Source organism: Macrotis lagotis, chromosome 6 (genome assembly GCF_037893015.1).
Source record: "Macrotis lagotis isolate mMagLag1 chromosome 6, bilby.v1.9.chrom.fasta, whole genome shotgun sequence".
Classification (NCBI taxonomy): Eukaryota; Metazoa; Chordata; class Mammalia; order Peramelemorphia; family Peramelidae; genus Macrotis; species Macrotis lagotis.
The window spans coordinates 54,545,676-54,567,033 of NC_133663.1; the positions used below are offsets into that span (position 1 = coordinate 54,545,676).

General features: G+C 36.9%; 1 protein-coding gene across 12 annotated transcripts in view; it reads left to right on the forward strand.

Moving 5' to 3' along the window:
• TFDP2 (transcription factor Dp-2) overlaps positions 1–21,358 on the forward strand; it is a 190,471-nt gene that overhangs the window by 110,523 nt on the left and 58,590 nt on the right. For 7 of the 12 annotated variants that reach the window (XM_074191165.1, XM_074191166.1, XM_074191169.1 and 4 more), the window contains one exon: positions 6,799–6,902. The exons of 1 other annotated variant lie outside the window; for it this stretch is intronic. In XM_074191165.1, coding sequence (XP_074047266.1) covers positions 6,799–6,902 — 104 coding nt within the window. Of the gene's footprint in view, positions 1–4,250; positions 4,345–4,397; positions 4,519–6,798; positions 6,903–21,358 lie in introns of those variants that run through there. 4 more of the 12 variants (XM_074191167.1, XM_074191172.1, XM_074191175.1 and 1 more) reach the window with 3 other exon arrangements.

A 21,358-nucleotide genomic window follows, 5' to 3' on the forward strand; every position in this document is an offset into this window, starting at 1 on the left:
TTAATTTTTCCACCTCCATATTCTGCTTTCCTTTTAATCTTGGTTATATTTTTTTTGTTTGTGCATACCCCTTTTAATTTAATGTAATATAAATTATTCATTTTATATCCCATAATGTAATGTATCTCTTATTTGTTTTTTTTTTATTTTTAGGTTTTGGTTTTGTGGGGTTTTTTTGCAAGGCAGATGGGGTTAAGTGGCTTGCCCAAGGCCACACAGCTAGGTAATTATTAAGTGTCTGAGGTCAGATTTGAACTCAGGTACTTGTGACTCCAGGGCCGGTGCTCTATCCACTGCGCCACCTAGCCGCCCCTGTATCTCTTATTTGATAATAAATTATCCGTAGATATTCTTATCCTTAGATCTGACAGGTATATATACTATTCTATAAACTTCCAGTTTACTCATGACATCATACTTTAAATCTGAATCATGTACCCATTTTGATCTTGTTTTGTTATAATATGTGAAATTTTGGACTATACCTAATTTCTGTCACCCTGCTTTGAAATTTTCCTAGAAGTTTTTGTCAAATAGTGAGTTCCTGTGTTTGGATCTTTGGTTTATCAAATAACTGGATTACTATTGTCATTATTTACTTTGTATTGTGTATGCACTCTTATTTTATTAATCCACCATTCCCATTTCTCACCCAATACTTACTTGTTTTGATGATTACCACTTGGTCATGTCGTTTGAGATCTGGTAGAAGTCATTACATTTGGACTCAACTTTACAGATCCATATATCCTGATTGAGTTATTATCGGCCCTGGCACCAGTTGGCATTGGGTGGCATGATTTTGGTTCTGAAGAAAATAAATATGGTGAAATCAGCTAGTTAAGTCCTAGAACACATAAAAGGAAGTCCATGCTCTGAAGTGATATGGAGGACAAGGGAACATAATTTCTCAAAGTATATGAAAAGAAATATTTTTATAAATTGTTCCAAAGGCATGGGAGAAGTTTTAGACTTTATTATCCAAAAAAGGTGACTTAGGAAATATAGATAACTACCAACTAATAAGCTTACATTTCCATCTGTACAAAAATTTTATGAGGATAATCTCCACATTATCAAAGACATCCTTTAATGAGGTGATTAGAAGGGAAAACATAGTCTTTATTGGGGGTTTTTTTGGGGGGGTGGGTTGCAAGGCAGTGTGAGAAGCAACTTGCCCAAGGTCACACAGCTAGGTAATTAAGTGTCTGAGGCCGGATTTGAACTCAGGTCCTCTTGACTCTAGGTCAGGTGCTGTATCCACTGTGCCACCTAGTTGCCCCCCTGGAAACATAGTCTTTAACAAATGATATCCCACAGGAGATCATATCTTTACCATCATAAGGAGAATGCATTATCTTTCTCCTCCCAGCTCCCCATGCTTATTGTTTATTGGTTATAACAAAGTATGTTGATTTGAAAAAGCAAAATGCTTTAAAAGCTCTCTTCCACTTGTCCCCTATGCATATTTCAAAATAATACAAAATTCTTTGACGTTGGAAACAGAAATAACATTGTTTGGCTGCATGATTATTAGTATAAAATAAGGCATAAAATAAGGAGACATTTATACGACAGATTTTTTGCCACTCCCATGGAGGGTATTTGATTCAGAGTTCAAATGAAAGGAAGGATTCCTCATAAATAGGAGGTCTTCCAAATCTTCTTCTGGGTGAAACTGTTAATTTTATTAAGTGTTTGGAGATTTCTGAAATGAGATTTATAATCATTCAAAAACTTATCCTAATTATTAACATAGGAAGAAACCAAATGGATAAAAGAATGTCCATTGACTAAACAGTGATTAAACTAGAGAGTTTATCTATTTAGTACATCTATCTTTTATGGACAGTGTTACATATAGACAGTGATATAGGTCTTGAATTGATTGGGAGGAAAATAATGGTTTGGATTGACTTCAGGAGATAGCATCATTCTTTTAATAATGCCAAACTTCTCTTTGAAACAAAGGTCCATCCTTATAATATTGATATTCTGAAATGCCATATGGCTATAAGCCAAGGAATATTGTAGTCTTCAAAGAACTGAAGTGGAATATGGCCCAGAGGATAATGAAAGAGACATAACATTCTGGGGCAGCTAGGCTTAGTATAGTGGTGTCAAGCTCAAATGGAGAAAAATCCCTGCCTCATATTGACTTTAGAAAGCAAACCACAAATTAAGGTTATGATTTTCTATTGTGTTTTTATTTATTTTGTTAAACATTTCCCAGTTACAATTTGGTCTGGTTCGGCCTGGATTCTTGGAGGGCCCTGAGTTTGACACATCTGGTTTAATAAATAAATGGCTAGAATTGGAGTCAAGAAGACCTGAGTTCAAATTCTGTCTCAAATACTTACTATTTGACCCTGGCCAAGCTGTTTCACTTTTCTTAGCCTCGGTTTCCTCATCTGTAAAATGGAGATAAAAGTAGCACAATTTACATCGTTTTCTGTGGATCAAATGAAATTATATAGAAAGCACTTTGCAAACTTTAAAGTACTATATTAGAGTCTAGTTCTTCCAAGACTAGTCATACCATCAGAGGATAGGAAAACTGGCGATAAGAAATTTATTCTCAGCCTGTATCACTTTGTGTCTTATTTGGCTACAGTTGAGAGGGAAGGGGAAAGTAGGTGTTATGATAGTGATTATGTTCTAGTGGAATTGATGTGTTCATTCACCTGACTGCATATCAGATGCTCTATCCAAAACCTCCACAAATGAGTGACTTGGACAATAATGTGAGAAGAGAAAATAATGGCCTTTAGGGGAAGCTTTCTTTGGTAACTTTGTGTCTCAGAAATAAATATTGTTGAAATCACTGGAAATATATAGTAAAATAATTACTTATTAGAAGTTTTCATATTGGGTGGCTAAGTGGCAGAGGGGATGGAGCACTAACCCTCGAGTCAGGAGGACATGCCAAACATGGCCTCTGATTCTTAATAATTGCCTGTGTGACCTTGATCAAGTCACTTAACCTCATTGCCTTGTAAAAACCAAATCAAAAAAAAAGTTTTCATATTTTTATATCATTATATTCTATTTTTAAAAAATTGATAGGAGTATAAGATGTAGATGTGGATGAGACATCAGAGAAAATATAGGCCAACCTTTTCATTTTATAGATGAAGAAACTGAGGCTGAGAGAGATAAAGTTCCTTTTTCCCCATTCCACACAAGTAGTCTTAGAGGCAAATTTGAAACTCTTACTCCACAGCCAGGGATCTTTACACTGCCCCTTATCTCTGTCCTTTTTTTTCTTTGTCTTTAATTTTTATTTTAATAAATCTGTAGCTAGGAATTATATTTCTTCATTTTTAAATTTAGTGTTTCAAATTATGATTGGGATATAATTGTGATTTCAAAATAAACTGTATAATATTTTAAAAACTAGTAGTACTGTAAATTGTGGCAGGCTGTAGCATATTACAAATGATATACAGAAGTTCTCAGATAATGTTCTTAGATAAATATAGAAATGGGAAAAAGAGCATCATGTCACATAAAGGATAACCAAAGTACTACTTATATTTCATTAATATCCATCTGTCCAGTGTAATAAGTTCATGAGAAAGATTCTGCTCAGTACTTTGAGTGAAGCCTTGCTCTGGTAACCTGGTTTATGAGAATATGTGGAAAAGAGTTGCACCAGAAGGGCAGGTATGACTGGACATTGGATGAGACAGTAATGAGACAACAGATTCTTCAGAGTAAATATAAAATTTTAAACTTGTATTCAGAAAGTTAGCCAAACAAAAGTTGAAACATTTTAATAAAATTCTTTGTTAAAATAACATGCAAATTTTCTTGCTCTATAAGACCTGTGTGAGTCAAGTATAATGTGGTAGGGAAAAAGCTAATGTGATTTTAGGGCTATATCCATAGCAGACTGGTATCCAGAACAAGAAAAATCATCAACCAGCACGTACAGAAATTGACTATAAATATTATAGCAAAAACAAAAACCAACTATGATCTTCATTAAGTATTGTAACTTGTTAAATAGACCAGGACTTTAAACTCATTTGTCATACAGTATTTCTTGTGCATAAGAGTTACTTAATTTTACAACAGGAAAAGTTTGTTTAAAAAAAAAGTTTGTGGTTTTTTTAGTTTTTTCCTAAGCTTAAAGAAATAAGGTAATTAAAATGTAATAATTGAAATAGACACATTACATTTATCTTTACAATTTCTGAATCTTAATATAGAGTATCTTATTTATTTGGTCTTGTAACAATTTTCAGGGCAGCACAGTGGATTGATTTCTGGGCCTGGAGTCAGGAAAACTCATCTCTCTTGAGTTCAGATCTGACCTCACACATTAGCTGTGGGACCTGGGCAAGTCACTTAAACCACTTTGTTTCTCTTTATTTTAAAATTAACTGGAGAAGGAAATGACAAGCCACTCTAGAGTCTTTGGCAAGAAAAGGCCAAAAGGAATCTTGAAGTGTCGAACATGATTGAACAACAACATGAGCAAGTCACAGGATATTAGTTATCCCTATTTTAGAGGTAAGGAAGCTAAGACTCAAAAAGGTTCCATCATTTGCCTATGGTCATTCAGCAAGCATTTGTTATGCATGGCTATGTGTCCAGGGATTGCTGGGCAGGCACTACAAAGACAACAACAAATCTTCTTCCTCCCAAGGTGCTTATATTCTGATTTTACAGTTAGGAATGCCAAAAGAGTCTTTAAACCCAGACTACTCTTGAGTCCCAAGTTCAAATTTCTTTCCATAATAATACTTTATAATCTTATTAATGCAAAATGAATTCTAATTTGAATGCCTTTTTTTGTTAAAAGCTCTGTTATTGTGAGTAGTAGGCCCTAACTTTTGAGTGATACGTTGTCAAATGAGCCAAAGAAAGTAAATGGAGGAATTAGAGGATTTTAGATATGGGAAGTTATTTAAGAGATTATCTTGTCCAACTTCTATTAAACCAATTGTCTTATCGATCTGTTATATAATTTTTTCTAGGAATCAGTGCCAAACCTTACTGCTTTCTAGTTTCTTTTAACCATAAATTACATCTTTTTTTCAAATTCAAACATTTATTTATCTCTAACTTCCTAGTCTTCCTCCTATTCTAACTCTTGGTTAATAGAATGGTGGTGCCAGATATCAAAATAGGGAAATATAGAGGAGTAGCTGGTTTAGGAACATAAGAATGAATTCAGTTGAGTCATACTGACTTCGAGGATCAATCTAGACTGCCATATGGAAATACCAAGTGTTGTTGCTTTAGGCTGTTTTTCAGTTGGTTCTGACTCTTTGTGACCCCTTTTTGGGGTTTTCCTCGCAGAGATACTGGAGTGGTTTGCCTTTTCCTTCTCCAATTCATTTTACAGATGAGGAAACTAAGCCAAAGAAGATTAAGTGAGCTGCCAGGGATTACTCAGCTTTTGTGTGTAAGGCCAGATTTGAACTCAGGAATTAGTTTTCCTGACCCCAGGTCCACCATTCTATCCACTGAGCTACCTAGCTTCCCAAAAGATAGTTGAAAATATAAGACTTGAGTCTTTAGTGAGACTGCTAAGTGGTGCTAGATCTCTAGCCCTAGAGTCAAGAAGACCTGAGTTCAAATTCAGCCTCAGATATTTACTGTCTCACTGTGAGCAAATCACTTAACTTCTTCCTCAATTTCCTCATGTTAATAATAATAGCACTTAGCCCCTAGGGTTATTGTAAAGCACTTTGCAAACCTTAAAAATCCTATATCAATGCTAGCTGTTATTATAATGATAGATGAGAAATTTAGAGTTGTTGCTTTTGGATCTTGTCAGCATAAAAATAATGGCTAAATCTGTTATAAAGAAATTAATTTTCTAAGAAATGTGAAGAGGAGCAAATAAATCAAGTTAAAGGAGATAAGAGGAGGTGGTCAAAGTTAGAAGATAATCAAAATATTATTTTGGCAGAAAAGTGAGGGAACTTTAAAGTGATGAAGAGTGGTTAAATAGTAGGGGCAGCATCAAAATCATCTGCAAAACAAATTAAAATCAAATATTCAATGTTTATTTTATAGGATTGTACTTCAAAGGATTTAGCAAGTTGAAACTCACAAAAGGACTTGATTGGGGCGGCTAGGTGGTGCAGTGAATAGGGTGCCAGCCCTGGAGTCTGGAGTACCCTAGTTCAAATCTGGCTTTAGATACTTAATAATTACCTAGCTATGTGGCCTTGGGCAACCACTTAACCTCATTTGTCTTGCAAAAACTTAAAAAAAAAGGACTTGATTTGTTTTGTTGTTTTTCTGTTGAGTTTTGAAAAAGTTAACTTTTATTTTGTTGAATGACTTATACTTTAGTTACTGGTTGACTGATTGGGTTTTTCCTCAAAAAAAAAAAAAAAGCTATTCCTGGTTAGAGATGATACTTGAATTACTATTTTTGGAGTTAGGATTCTCTTTTGTAAGTAACAACTGTTGTTTCCTTTCACAGTGCATATTTTTAAAAAGTTAAAATAGATTTCAATGGGGCAGCTAAATGGTACAGTGGATAGAGCACTGGCCCTGGAGTCAGGAGTACCTGAGTTCAAATCCGGCCTCAGACACTTAATAATTACCTAGCTGTGTGGCCTTGGGCAAGTCACTTAAACCTATTGTCGTGCAACCCCCCCCCCCCCAGTAGATTTCAGTTAACTAGGGATAATTTTCTATAACTTCATATAGTTTCAAAAAAAGTATAAATACAATCTAGCTTGTCACAGAAAAAGGGTTGGGAACTAGCAGTCTTGGTATTCACAATGCCTTGAAATTTGAGAAAACTAATGTATTTTTGCTATTTTTTAGGTAACATTTCACTTGTTACATTTCCAGTTTCCAGTACCAATTCAACAACAAAGATTTTACCAAAAACCTTAGGACCAATAAATGTGAATGTTGGACCCCAAATGGTAAGTAGACCATGGCTTCTTATAATTTAGCATGATGCTTAATTAAATTTAAAAAAAAAAACTTTTTTTGTAAAAATTTGTTAGCTTTTATTTGTATGTGTAAAGGAAGATCCTTTTGTTCTGTTACTTTCAAGTAACTGAAGTTAAATCTTGAGGGCAAGAAGGCAGGCTTTTTTCTTTCCAATCTGAGGTTAGATAATTTGAACAGTTCTGTTTCACTTAAATCCAATTCACATTCAAGTCAAGACATCACTCATTCCTGATGTCATTCATTTTCAAGAAGGACAAGCAACAACAGTATGATGGTGAAATCATAGTTGCTTTTGAAGTACTTTAAATAATTTATCATGACAGATATTTTTAAAAATTAATTATAAAAAGTCTAAAAGTAAATTTGCTTCTCCAAAGACATGACTGTGTCAGAAACATGAAATATGGAAAATTTGGAGAATGCTAGTCATAGGGAAGGATAGCCTCATTATCCTTCCCTTTAAAGTGTCTCCTGTCTAGTAGATGGGGGATAATATATTTAACACTACTCCCCCTACCCCCATCAGTTTCTCTAAGATATATTAAGCACACATTAAAAATCAGCACTGCCTTAAAAGATAGTTAAAAATAGGATTTTTGGCTTATGGGATTTTGATAATGCCAGATAGGATTTACAAATGGTCTAATCCAATCACTTTATTGCATAGATAAGGAAACCTAGGCATGCATATGGAATGTAATTTTACTGTGATCTATAATATAAATTTCTATGAGTACTGGAACTCTTGATTTATGTAGGGTCTCTGTGTGTGTGTGTGTGTGTGTGTGTGTATGACCTTACTGTCTAACATGCCTCCATTTACTACCCTTCCCTGGTGTTTGGCCTCTTACTTTACTTTATGACCTGACCTGGCAGGGGATAGGATTTTCACTAATAAAAAAAGATTGGGGAGAAAAGAGAAAGAAGATCAAAGAGAGGGGAAAAAAGCCCTGTCTGCCATTCTCCACCCAACTGTCAGTTTAGTTATCATTGCTTAGTAAAAGTTAAGGGAAAACTAGTGTAAAATGAAGGGGAAGGATAATAAGTAGGAGAAAGATTCAGGGGACAGAACATTAGGTTAAAATGGAGGAAAAGGGGGCATCCAGCATTCAAACAATGAATGCAATTTACTTTGAATCATTATTATATATAATTTTAAAAAATCAAATCAATTTAGTCTGGCTTAAAGCTACTTTTTTTTTAAGTTTTTGCAAGGTAAATGAGGTTAAGTGCTTGCTCAAGGCCACACAGGTAGGTAATTATTAAGTATCTGAGGCTGGATTTGAACTCAGGTACTCCTGACTCTAGGGCTAGTGCTTTATCTACTGCACCACCTAGCCACCCAGTACTCTTTTTTTTTTTTTAAGAAAGATTACCTAGCTGTGTGGCCTTGGGCAAGCCACTTAATTAACCCCATTGCCTTGCAAAAAAAAAACCCTAAAAAAAAGGGAAGAAAAATGTTATTTATTTTGAATTTTACAATTTTTCTCCTAATCTTGCTTCCCTCCCCACCCCCACAGAAGACAGTCTGTTAATCTTTATATTGTTTCCATGCTATGCATTGATCTAACTGGGATATGATGAGAGAGAAATCATATAAAGGCATTCTTTTTAAAATGTTTTTTAATTTTATTTTTTTCAAATTACATGTAAATTGCTAGTTCTCAGCATCATTTTTTGGTAATATTTTGAGTTCCACTGTTTTCTTCCTTCCTTCCTACTCTTCCCTCCTCCCCAAAAGAGCAAGTAATTTGTTACAGATTATGCATGTACAGTCAGGTTAAACATTTTCATCTTAGTCACAGTGTGAAAGAAGAGTCAGAACAAAAGGGGAAAAACAAGAGAAAGAAAAATACAAAATACAAATTATAAAAATGGAAAATATCATGCTTTGGTCCATATTCATACTCCCTAAGTTTTTCTCTGGATTTGGATGGCATCTTTCATCACAAGTCTTTGCTCATTGTATTGCTATGATTGCTATCATAGTTGATCATTACACAGTGTTACCATTATTGTGTACAGTGTTCTGGTTTTGCTCATTTCACTCAGCATCAATTCATGAAAGTCTTTCCAGGTTTTTCTGAAGTTTAGCTGCTCAAGATTTCTTACAGAATAAAAGTGTTCCATCTCATTCATATACCACAGTTTGTTCAGCTATTCCCCAATTGATGGATATATTCTTGATTTCCAATTCTTTGCCACTACAAACAGAGTTGCTCAAAATATTTTTGTACCTGTGGGTTCCCCCTTTTTTTAAATGATCTCTTTAGGATCTAAAATTAGTAATGATATTGCTAGATCAGAGAGTATGTGCAGTTTAATTGTCCTTTGATCCTAATTGCAGATTTCTCTCCAGAATGGTTGGATGAGCTGTCAATTCCACCAGCAATGTATTAGTATCTTAGTTTTCCCATATCCCATCTTTCATTGATCTTTTCCTTTCCTGTCATATTAACTAATCTGATAAGTGTGAGGTGGTACCTCAGAGTTGCATTTCTCTGATCATCAATGATTTAGAATATTTTTTCATATGACCATGGATAAATTTCTTCATTGTAAAATTGCTCATATCCTTTGATCATTTGTCAGTTGGGAATGACTTGTATTCATATAAATCTGATGCATAGAAATAAGTCCATTTGTAAATTCAATAATTTTGTAAATATAAATAAATTGTAAATATAAATATATATATATAAATTGTAAACATAAATAAATTTCAATAATTTTGTAAAGAATTTAAATCAAACTCACTAACCTACAGTTTGCACTTGCTTCTTTTGAAAAAGCATGATAAGGGGCAGCTAGTGGTGTAGTGGATAGAGCACTGGCCCTGGAGTCAGGAGTACTTGAGTTCAAATCTGGCCTCAGACACTTAATAAATACCTAGCTGTTTGGCCTTGGACAAGCCACTTAACCCCATTTGCCTTGCAAAAACCTTAAAAAAAAGAGAGAGAGCATGATAATACCCATTTTCTGTATAATAAAACGTCAAAATTCCTGAATTCCTGACTGTCTCATTTCTAATGGTTTTAATTGTTTTTCTCATTATATAATTTTAAACCCAATATATTTTGTTTCATATCTGATCCTGTGGATAGTGTGTATATGTTTGTGTGTGTGTGTGTGTGTGTGTGTGTGTGTGTGTGTGTGTGTGTGTGTGTGTATGTATATACATGCTAGTTGTCCTTAAATGTTTTCTATCTTGATGATGATGTGGTGACTTTATGAGGCAGTAGATACAGCACAGATGGAGTCTGGTCAGGACAATGGAGTGCAGCCCTGCTTCTAGTTCTGTATGAGCCTGGACAAGTGACTTAACCAAACCTTAGCGCCTCAGACCTCTTGTTTGTGAGATGGCGATGTTCCTACAGAATCTATCTCAGGGGCCTCAAATCAGTTACTATAAATAAAACACACTGTGAATCGTATATCATCAGTTATTTGTTATAAAGTTTGAGTGAAGATATTGTTCATTAGAGAAGCCCTGAATGTTTTTGGTCAGTAATTTGAGAATTAATGATAGAGATCTCAAAGCTTTACCTGGTAGTTTTCCAAATAGATTACCACCTCCATAACTCATTCTCTGGGATGGCTTGAATTCCTGGAGTTGGGCCAGGTGGCAAAGGGGGTCTGGAAAAAAGGGCAACTACAGTGGCCCTACTTTCTTCTCTTTTTACCCTCTTAAGTTCATCCGACACTTTTCTGTTATTTCTGTTTTCTTCTTCCTCTCCCTTATACTCTAGTGATCACAGGTCTTCATGAAAATTAAATATCATTATAAAAAAAAGAAGTTAGCAACTCTTGGATGAAAGAAAAGGTAAATAACAATTAATAAACTGGTAGTCCAGGATCCATTGCAATTGGGACTCTTGTCTGTACTCAACAAATTGTATGTTTGAGAGCCAGTATAAATTTTTCACATTATTTTCAGTAAATCTCATTGATATTTTAGTTAAAATCCTAGAGATCATTTTTTTTTGCAAGGCAGTGGGGTTAAGTGGCTTGCCCAAGGCCACATAGCTAGGTAATTATTAAGTGTCTGAGGTTGGATTTGAACTCAGGTATTTCTGACTCCAGGACTGGTGCTCTATCCACTGTGCCACCTAGCCCGCCCCATCCTAGAGATCATTAACCTTACTCAGCCTATTCAATAAAATTTCTTTTTGAGCCCAGCAGTAATTAATTACAAATAATTAATATATAATTTTTATATCTCATGGCAGAAGAAGTTATATTTTGTTCTTAATCTTACATTAGCATATCAAACTTTTCTGCTCTGCATTTTAAAATGTATAGTGAATAAGATTTATTTTCTCTTCCTATTAGCAGGAAGGTGCAGGGTGCTACTGAGAAACAAAGTAAGTTGTATGAAAACATTAGTTCTTAAACTAGGTATGTTTTCAGAAGACTACTCTGAGACTGACCTTTGAAAAACAATAATTATTTTGCTACTCAACCATATTGATCATGTTTGTGGATAAGGATGACTGTGAAAATATGAAAAAGTGGTTAGTGTGGTGTTTTACAGTGACAGTACCTCTCATTTTTTTATTAAAGATATTATTTGAATTTTACAGTTTTTCCCCACTCTTACTCCCCCCCCCCCCACAGAAAGCAATCTGTTAGTTTTTACTTTGTTTCCATGTTGTCCATTGATACAAATTGAATGTGATGAGAGAGAAATCATATCCTTAAGGAAGAAACAAAAAGTCTTAAGAGATAACAAGATCAGACAATAAGATATCTGGATTTTTTCCTAAATTAAAGGGAATAGTCATTGAACTTTGTTCAAACTCTGCTCTTTATCTGGATGCAGATGGTATTCTCCATTGCAGACAGCCCCAAATTGTCCCTGATTGTTGCCCTGATGGAATGAGAGAGTCCTTCAAGGTTGAACATCACTCCCATGTTGCTGTTAGTGTACACAATGTTTTTCTGGTTCTGCTCATCTCACTCAGCATCAGTTCATGCAAATCCCTCCAGACTTCCCTGAATTCCCATCCCTCCTGGTTTCTAATAGAACCATAGTGTTCCATGACATACATATACCACAGTTTGCTAAGCCATTCCCCAATTGAAGGACATTTACTTGCTTTCCAATTCTTTGCCACCACAAACAGGGCTGCTATGAATATTTTTGTACAAGTGATGTTTTTACCCTTTCTCATCATCTCTTCAGGGTATAGAGCCAGTAGTGGTATTGCTGGATCAAAAGGTATGCACACTTTTGTTGCCCTTTGGGCATAGTTCCAAATTTCTCTCCAGAAAGGTTTGATGAGTTCACAGCTCCACCAACAGTTATACCTCTAGTCTGATCCTTGAAAGAGACCTGTTTGGGAGGTAGTGTTAACATGTAAAGGTAAGTTTGGATAAGTGTTAAAAAATAATACAAACCTCAGTGTAGAGGTGAGTGATAATCCCCATATGACTAAAGATAACCCCATCTCCATATTTTGATTTCTCCTTTGATTTAAGCACTAGATAATGATATTCTCTGTATTTTAATATTTTTGGATGAATGAATGAAAGGAAAAGCATGTACTAATTGCTTACTATTTATGCCTAAGTACTGGAGATACACATGGTTCCTGCTTCCAGGGAGCTTCCACTCTAATTGTTTTTTTTGGGGGGTTTTTTTTTTAGGTTTTTGCAAGGCAAACGGGGTTAAGTGGCTTGCCCAAGGCCACACAGCTAGGTCATTATTAAGTGTCTGAGGCTGGATTTGAACTCAGGTACTCCTGACTCCAGGGCTGGTGTTTTATCCACTGCGCCACCTAGCTGCCCCTTAATTGGTTCAGTTCTAAGGGTGCTGCAGTGGGGCAGATGTGAGGAGAGGCAGGGTCATTGGGTTATATCAGTAGACCAGGTGGCAATGCTGGGAGTCTGTAGGCCTTAGAAGCAGGACGGGTGGTAAGGTATGCAGAAACCTAGGAAGTACCTAGATCTGGAGTATCCCTTAGCAATCTAGAGTTTACAGTTTTGCCACTAACATTGATGCTCCAAAGAGCAAAGTGTGACCTTCATAAAGGATGATTGAGACCTAGGCTAGTGGTACCTGAGACATCCATACAACCTCCAATATTGTAAATGATCTGAACTAAGTTTTAACCTACTACTGCAAAAGATCAGTGTGGTTTAGGGGAGAATATGCCTCAGAGTGATGGGGACAATGTTTGTATGCTAGTTATTGCTTTTTTTTTAAAGCACATGTCTCTTTGTGAGAGTCCCATAACCATGGAGGAGCTCAGAGCCATTCCTCAGAGTGCTCTTGTTCACTGAGGTGGGGGCGGGGTTGACTTAAGCAGCCTGGCTTTGGAAGAGGGTAGCAGAATGTACTCACTACTTGTGGGATTTGTCCAGGGGGACCTCAGATGAAGAAATCCCTGAGACTGCCCCTTAGAGCATGGTCTCCCATTGAACATTCTGAATGAGAGGATTGGAGGTTCCCCAAGAGTGAATGAAGCAAAAGAGGATGGGAGTCATGCTGCACACCATCAGAAAGCCTCTCCTTACCATGCAATAGGTACAAATGTCCGTGTGTGTTCCAGTCTCTCCAAAGCCCTTTTCTCGCACAGCATCATGCTTCTCCTAGAAGCAAACTTCCTCTTGTCTCCATGTGGAAAGGTGCCATCCAAGATGCTCTGCAAATACACCAGATCCCCCACTACATCAGAATAATGTTTTTTTAAGTATATAATACAAAATACATAAAATTTAAAAGGAAACCAAGTATATTAAAATACCGTTATCATATTTTTTAAAAGTTCACAGACTCCAGGTTAGTAATTCCTGGTCTAGAGCTATGACTCTAAAGGCTTCTGAAAGAGCAATAGTTTGGGGATGTTGTTATTGATCTTTGATGAATCATTGGGAATGATTTTCAGTGGATAGAGCAGTGGCCTGAGGTCAGGGAGACTTGAGTTTATTTCTCATCTCAGACACATTATTGCTGTGTGATTCTGAGCAGTCATTTAACCACTATTTGCCTCAGTTTCCTCAGTTGCAAATTGTGATAATCTCTCCTATCTCCCAGGGCTCTTGTGAGGATCATATCTCTTCTTTCTTTTATCAGAATCAGCAAGGAAAATTAAAAGACACTGGGACAGCTAGGTGGTGCAGTGGATAAAGCACCGACCCTGGAGTCAGGAGGACCTGAGTTCAAATCTGACCTCAGACACTTAATAATTACCTAGCTGTGTGGCCTTGGGCAAGCCACTTAACCCTGTTTACCTTGCAAGAAAAAAGAAAAGAAAAATTCAAAGACACCCACAGAAAAAATGTAGAGGATTTTCCTCAAACTAAACTAAAGACTCTTGTCTTGGGAGTTGTTGAAACTCCAAAATTCACAAGTCAAAGTCTTCCCTTCTTGAACCCTACTCAGATTAACTCCTTGACTCCTTGATCTCTCTCTGTCTACTTTTTTTAGATAACTTGACTTTTCCCCCTTTGTTGTTTTAATATATTTATGAATGGCAGTTTCCTTCCTCTCTCTCACAACAAAGATCTTTAAAGTAGCTAATATAGTGGACAGAAGTTTTGTAATGAATGGGTTGTTAGAGAGTTCAAGGTGACACTTTGGAAAATCTGGAGAGTTTTTTAAAATGGCTGTAGAAACTTCCCTACTTAAGGTATCAACACCTCTTGAGCCTGAGGGTCCTCATTTTCAAGCTTCTATTTATTTCTCTATTTCTCTCAACCCTTTATCAGAAAAGTGTAGTGTCAGCATTGGTGGAGCAGTTGTAAAGGAAATGGAGTCTACTAATAGAATGCTGTCTGTTGCTTAGAACTTTGTATTCTCCATAGCACAATGAAGTGCCTGCATAAGTTTGTTAAATGAATGAATGAATACTTTTTCAGGTTCTTTTGCTATTCTAAAGTCTACCCCAAACCTGAAACTTTGGGCATAGGACATAGGAAGGATCAGGAGATACTAAAAGTATTGCCAGAATATTCATCTGTCTTTTATTTCCTGGAGATCCAACTACAAAAAACAAAAAACAAAAAAAAACAAAAAACTGGGACTATCTAGTAACTGATTGAATTCCCTAACTCTCCTTCAGCAGTTTCTTCTTTTGTACAGGGTAAGAAAACCTGGGAACCCTAGAGTAGCAGAAACATCTAAACATCAAGGAGGACTCTGAATGTTATAGCTTCGAAGTCCAGGAAATCTGAAGTCCACTTGGTCCTCTGTTCTCTGTCATTTTCTTTCCTACATGTCATTTTGTGACACAGTTAAGAGTTTATAATTACATTAGTTAATCCATTGAACTGTGATTCGAATTGATTGTTCTGATGACAATGTAAATTTTACTTGATGAAATCCTAGATGATGAATGAATGAATCAATGAATGAATGAATGAAAGAAAAATATTTAATTGCTTGCTCTTTGCACAGCACTACTGGGGATATATATATATCATAAAAGCGAGCTTGCCTCTGCTCTTGATATCTCATCTACTCTCATTCTCTCCTTTGACCTCACACTTGGACTGTGACCATGGCCTTCTGGTTGGTTTCCCAGCCACTTCCTTCCATTGACCACTCTTATGACAAAATGATTTTTCTAAAGTGCACATCAACCTCTTTTCAATATGTTCCTGATTGTCTTTAATAAGCATTTAGAAAATCCTCTGTTTGACTTTTAAAGCTCTTCATAGCCTGTTCTCTTGCTTTCTTTCCAGCATTTTTATATCTTGTTCCCTTCCAAGCATTCTCTGATCCAGTGACACTCTCTGCAATATTTACACTATCTCCCATTCTCTCTGAGATTTCCTCTAGCACAGCATATATATATATATATATATATATATATATATATATATAGTCCTTGTTTTTTGCATAGTTGTTTATATATTGTTTTCCCCATTAGAGGATGAGTTTCTTGAGAACAGGAACTGCTTCTGTCTTTCTAGCATCCCTACACTTAGCACAAGGACTGGTACATTGGTACATAATAGGGACTTCATAAATCCTTGGCAACTTACCTTTCTGATTATTGGTGGTGGAGGCAATAATAGAAGTTTCAGGTCCACATCCAGTAGAAAATCTTGCAGTCCTTGCCTGAAAGCAAAGGTCTGCTTTTCTTCCTGCAGATGGCAGGAGCACCCAAGAGTCAGCGAGCTGAGCTTCCTTCCCCCCCCCCCCCCCCAGACACTGAGAGTGAGCATTTAACAATCACAGTTTCATTCACTCCCTCTCTTGTCACAGCATTCAAGTTATTCTATTTTGGTGAAGTGTTTCTTTTATGTTCTAAATGCTCTGAGATTTGAGGTCAAGTCTGCTCACTTAGTTTGTCCTGCCAACTCTCTCCCATATAAATGAACTAGGAAGTGAATTTCAAACATGCTTGAAATGACTTTTTCTGTTTGGTTTTTCTTTTATCATTGACATTTTCCTGGTTGAGTTCATTATGCTGGAATTTGAATTTACAGGAATTACAGGATAGCTCTAATCTGAAAGAAAAAAGAAAATTTTGTAGATTGATACAATCCTAATGTTATTGTTTTTGCATTTAAATAAATGGCAAAGTAAGCTCATAAGTATGTTTGTATAAATAAATGTATACAAAAATGAAGAGGTTATTATTTTAACTAAATAATTTTTTCTTTTTTAAAGATATATAAAATGTAGTCTCTTCAGGCAAAGAAAGAAAATATCATCCCTAGTGCAGGCCCTTGTCATCTCCTTTCTGGCCTCTTCATCATTCTTCTTGCCTCAAGTCTCTCCCCATGCCAATACATCCTCCACCTAGCTGGAAAAGGGTTTTTCTTAATGCACAGGTCTGATCTTGGACCTCCCCACAGGACATTACAAGCTGTTCACAAGTTGGCCCTAAAATACTTCTTAGCATTATTTTATATGATTCCTTTCACACACACACTCTGTTGCTCATTCAAATGGGTGCCTTGCCCTCACATAGGAAACTCCATCTCTTACCTTGAACTCTTTTATTTAGTTTTTTTTTCAAGGCAGTGGGGTTAAGTGACTTGCCCAAGGCCACATAGCTAGGTAATTATTAAGTGTCTGAGGCCGGATTTGAACTCAGGTACTCCTGACTCCAAGACCAGTGCTCTATCCACTGTGCCACCTAGCCACCCCTACCTTGAACTCTTGACACTGGCTATCCCTTGTACCTAGAATGTTCTGTCTTCTCAACTCACCTCTTAGAAGCCCAAGTTTACTTAAAGACTCAACTCAAGCCCTACCTTCTATGACATCTTTCTGACCCATCCTCTCTCCACCCTCATCCCCATAACTGCTGACCAGTACCTTTAGCCCCCAAAAACCCACCTACTATTTTTTTATATGTCCTTGTCACTGGGGAGGGACTTTGACCTTTGTTGCTTTTGTCCCCAATTTCTAGTACTTCCTGTAGGGCTGCCTAATAAATGCATTTTTGATTATTGTTATTAAATCCTGTATCTATCCCAGGGATTTAAATAGGACTTCCTACTCCCAATATACAGATTTACCATTTTCTCTCCGAGTGCCCTGAAGTTGAATATAATAGCTGTCCATAACAGACCAGTGAGGCCTGCCTCCAGAAATCCTCAGACTCTAGGACTGTTCATCAATGTTCCAGCCCCTGGAAGGCACTGTGTCGGGGAACAGCTGGGGGGGATATAGTGGGTAGTTCTGGGCCTGGAGTCAAGAATGTGGCCTCAGACTCTCAAGAGCTGTGTGAGTCAACATGATTAATATGGCCATATGTGTTTAACATAGTTATACATGCATAGCCTATATCAGATTATTTTCTGTCAGGGAAGTGGGGAGGGAAGGAAGGGAGGGAGGGCCAGAAATGTGAAACTGAAAACTTACCCAAAAAATGATTATTGAAAACTATTTTTGCATGTAGTTGAAAAATAAATAAATAAATATTTTTCTTGGGGAAAAAAAAGCTGTGGGACCTTGAACAAGTCACTCAAAAAAGAAAAATATGTTTGCCTTAGTTTCCCCATTTATAAAATAAAGGTAGAAATGACAGCTATCTTGAAGGGTTGTTGTGAGGAGTAAATGAGAATAAATGTAAAACCCTCAACATAGTGCCTGGCTCATAGCATATTATTGTTGTTGTTATTGTTATCAGTGAGCATTGATGTTGACATTGGTGGGGAAAAGGACAGACTCTTAGAACTAATAGCAGTATGATTCAACTATCAGAAGGTGTACAGTGGTTAGCTGACAGCAGTGTGACTTGAGATTCAGAGACAATTCTGCATACAAAAATTTTCTGAAGGTATTTTTCGGTTTTTTTGTATAATCATAGAAAACCCCTAACTGGTGTGCAACTTGTGAACTTTCCTTCCTTTGATTAAAAATTGCCATATTTTAAGTATGTGGATTTTGTGATTTGGTAAAAGCTCTCTGCAAAATGGGCATTTTACTCAGGGAAAAGGTTAGTTTCAACAAATATTTCCCATACTTTTTTGGTATTTGCAAACAAGAGAAATCTTTTTAAAAGAAGCATATCCATTTGCTTGCCTACTGATACCACTCTTTTATGGGATATTGGCACAAAGACATGAGCTCCTTAATAATACTACGTAAAATACACATTGAGCCTTAAGAGAGAGAAGAGGAACATTTAGGATTATTGGTGGTTGGTGAATCCTTGTGGCCTGTGAACTAAATTGTCTCTGAAACTAAGTAGGCCTGAAGCCAAGCTTCATAGAAATGAGAGTACTGGTGGGAAGTAGGAATTTTGCATTAACATACTATAGCTATTTTTTAAATTTTTGTGTATGTGAAATAACATCTGACAAATCAGTGATGAACTAAACTGTTTTCTTTTTTTTAAATTCAGAAAATTGTGTCTTCTCTTTAAAAAGTTTTTTATTCCTTCCTTAAAGATACTTTTAAAATGTCATAGAAAACAGTTGTTCTATTGCATATTCCCTAGACCCAGAATGATACCATTCATACCCCAGAGGTGATTTTCAGACTCTGGACATCATCACAGGCTGCTCCCCTTGCCTAGAATGGTCTTTCAGGTTGCAGCTAAAATCTCATTTTCTACAAGAAGTCTTCCCTTTTACCCCTTCATGCTAATGCCTGCTTACTTTTCTCTTAGAGATTATATAATTGTTCATAATTATCAGTTATAATGAACTTGAATATATCTTGTTTGCACATATTTGTTTTCATGTGTTTTCTCTCTCTCTGTTTGAAGGCTTTTTGAGGACAGGGTCTGTCTTTTCCTTTCCTTTATGCTCCTAGTGCTTAGCACAGTGTCTGGCACATCACACTTGCTAATCAGTGTTCATTGACTTGTTGTCCTTCTTTGCTTTTGAAGGGGATCAATGACATCATAATGTTAGGGTCAGGGTACAGTGTATTCAGCTGTGACTGATGAGTTCAGAAGAGTTAGGAAGGCTCTCCTGCAGATGATGGGGCACATGTGGTCACTTAGAACATTTGAAGAGAGATGTCTCTAGATTTGCCCAGCTGACCTATCATTGATGCTACTGCTTTTCTGCTTTGCTCGTGGATCACAGCAACTTCTTTGATGTGTCCTGCAGTACTGGGCTGTTCTGGGCTAGACTTTGAGAGCATTCCTTGTATCACTTCTTCTGAGTGCTGTGTGAGCACTTGCCTTAGATGAGTTAAATAAACATACATTTTGGCATTTGGGCTACATGGCCAACCCATTGGAGTTGCCCTGTCTGCAGTCGAGGACCTCAGGATCCAGGGACTTCTCTTGCCAGGTGATCTTCAGGATCTTCCTGAGACAATTCAGGTAGACGTACTTCAGTTTTCTGGCATGGTGCTGCTAGACTTTTCAGGTTTCTTAGGCATAGAACAATGAGGTCGGCACCATAGCTCTGTAGATTTTCCATTTGGCAGGCATCCTTAATTCCTCTCCTACACCTTCTTTTGGAACCTCCAGTGCTGATCTAGTTCTAGGAATGCCTGTGTCAACCTCATCATCAATGTGGCTATCCCTGGAAAGTATATTGTCAAGGTAAATGAACTTATCCACAACATTCAAAATTTTTCCATTTACTGTGACTAATGGTTTCATATATGGATTCAGTGTTGACTGGTGGAGAATCTCTGTTTTCTTGGTGGTAAATTTGAACAACCAACTGAAAAAGAGGTATTTGAATGCCATTAGGCTCCTCTTGTGTAGCAAAGCAGCTGGCCAGCTGAAATTTATGGGGAGAGGGGGGACAGATCCCATGCTTATACAAAAGCTGGCTGATGGGGCAACTAGGTGGATAGAGCACTGACCCTAGAGGCAGGAAGACCTGAGTTCAAATACGGCCTTAGACATTTAATGATTACAATAATTACCCAGCTGTGTGGCCTTGGGTAAGTCACTTAACCACATTGCTTTTCAAATAAAAAATAAAAATTGACTGAAGTATTCTAGATTATATGGCAAGAGAAAGTTATTCTCTAGAAGTTCAAGGAGGCCTCCATCTCTGTAAAGGAAAAAGAATTAAAATAGTCTTGTGACAGTCACAAGATGCGGGGCAAGATTCTTGCCAGAGTCCTCCTTAATGGGTTCTCCTTCTCCTGGAAGATAGTCTAACTTAGCCCTGTTTGTGGTGGCAGAGAACTGGAAATCAAGTAAATGTCCTTCAACTGGGGAATGGCTTAGCAAACTGTGGTATATGTATGTCATGGAACACTATTGTTCTATTAGAAACCAGGAGGGTCAGGATTTCAGGGAAACCTGGAGGGATTTGCATGAACTGATACTGAGTGAGATGAGCAGAACCAGAAAAACACTGTACCCCCTAACAGCAACATGGGGGTGATGATCAACCTTGATGGACTTGCTCATTCCATCAGTGTAACAATTGGGAACAATTTTGGGCTGTCTGCAAAGGAAAATACCATCTGTATCCAGAGAAAGAGCCGTGGAGTCTGAACAAAGTTCAAGGACTATTCCCTTTAATTTAGGAAAAAAAAACAGATATCTTATTATCTGATCTTGTTACCTCTTAGAGTTCTTGTCTCTTCCTTAAGGATATGATTTCTCTCTCATCACATTCAATTTGGATCAAGGTACAACATGGAAACAAAGTAAAGACTGACAGATTGCTTTCTGTGGGGGGGGTGGGGGGAGGGAAGTAAGATTGGGGGGAAACTGTAAAACTCAAATAATATCTTTAATAAAAATAAATTAAAAAAAAAGAATTATAAGGGACATTAGAAATCAAAAAAAAAAAGATAGTCTAACTTGAGAAAGGGCTAAGAAACAGTCATGTTGCTTGCAACTCCAGGAGAAACACCATGAGCAGAACAGAGGTCTTGCACACAACATCCATCCACCTGCCCAAGGCCTCTGACACTGCTACTTGTGTGAGGGCTTGAGGAAGATCAGGTCAGATTGGGATACCTGGAGTTGATCAGTTTTATATGTCATTTTCATGATGGCGAACTTGCTCAGGTTCTGGATAATAGAGAATG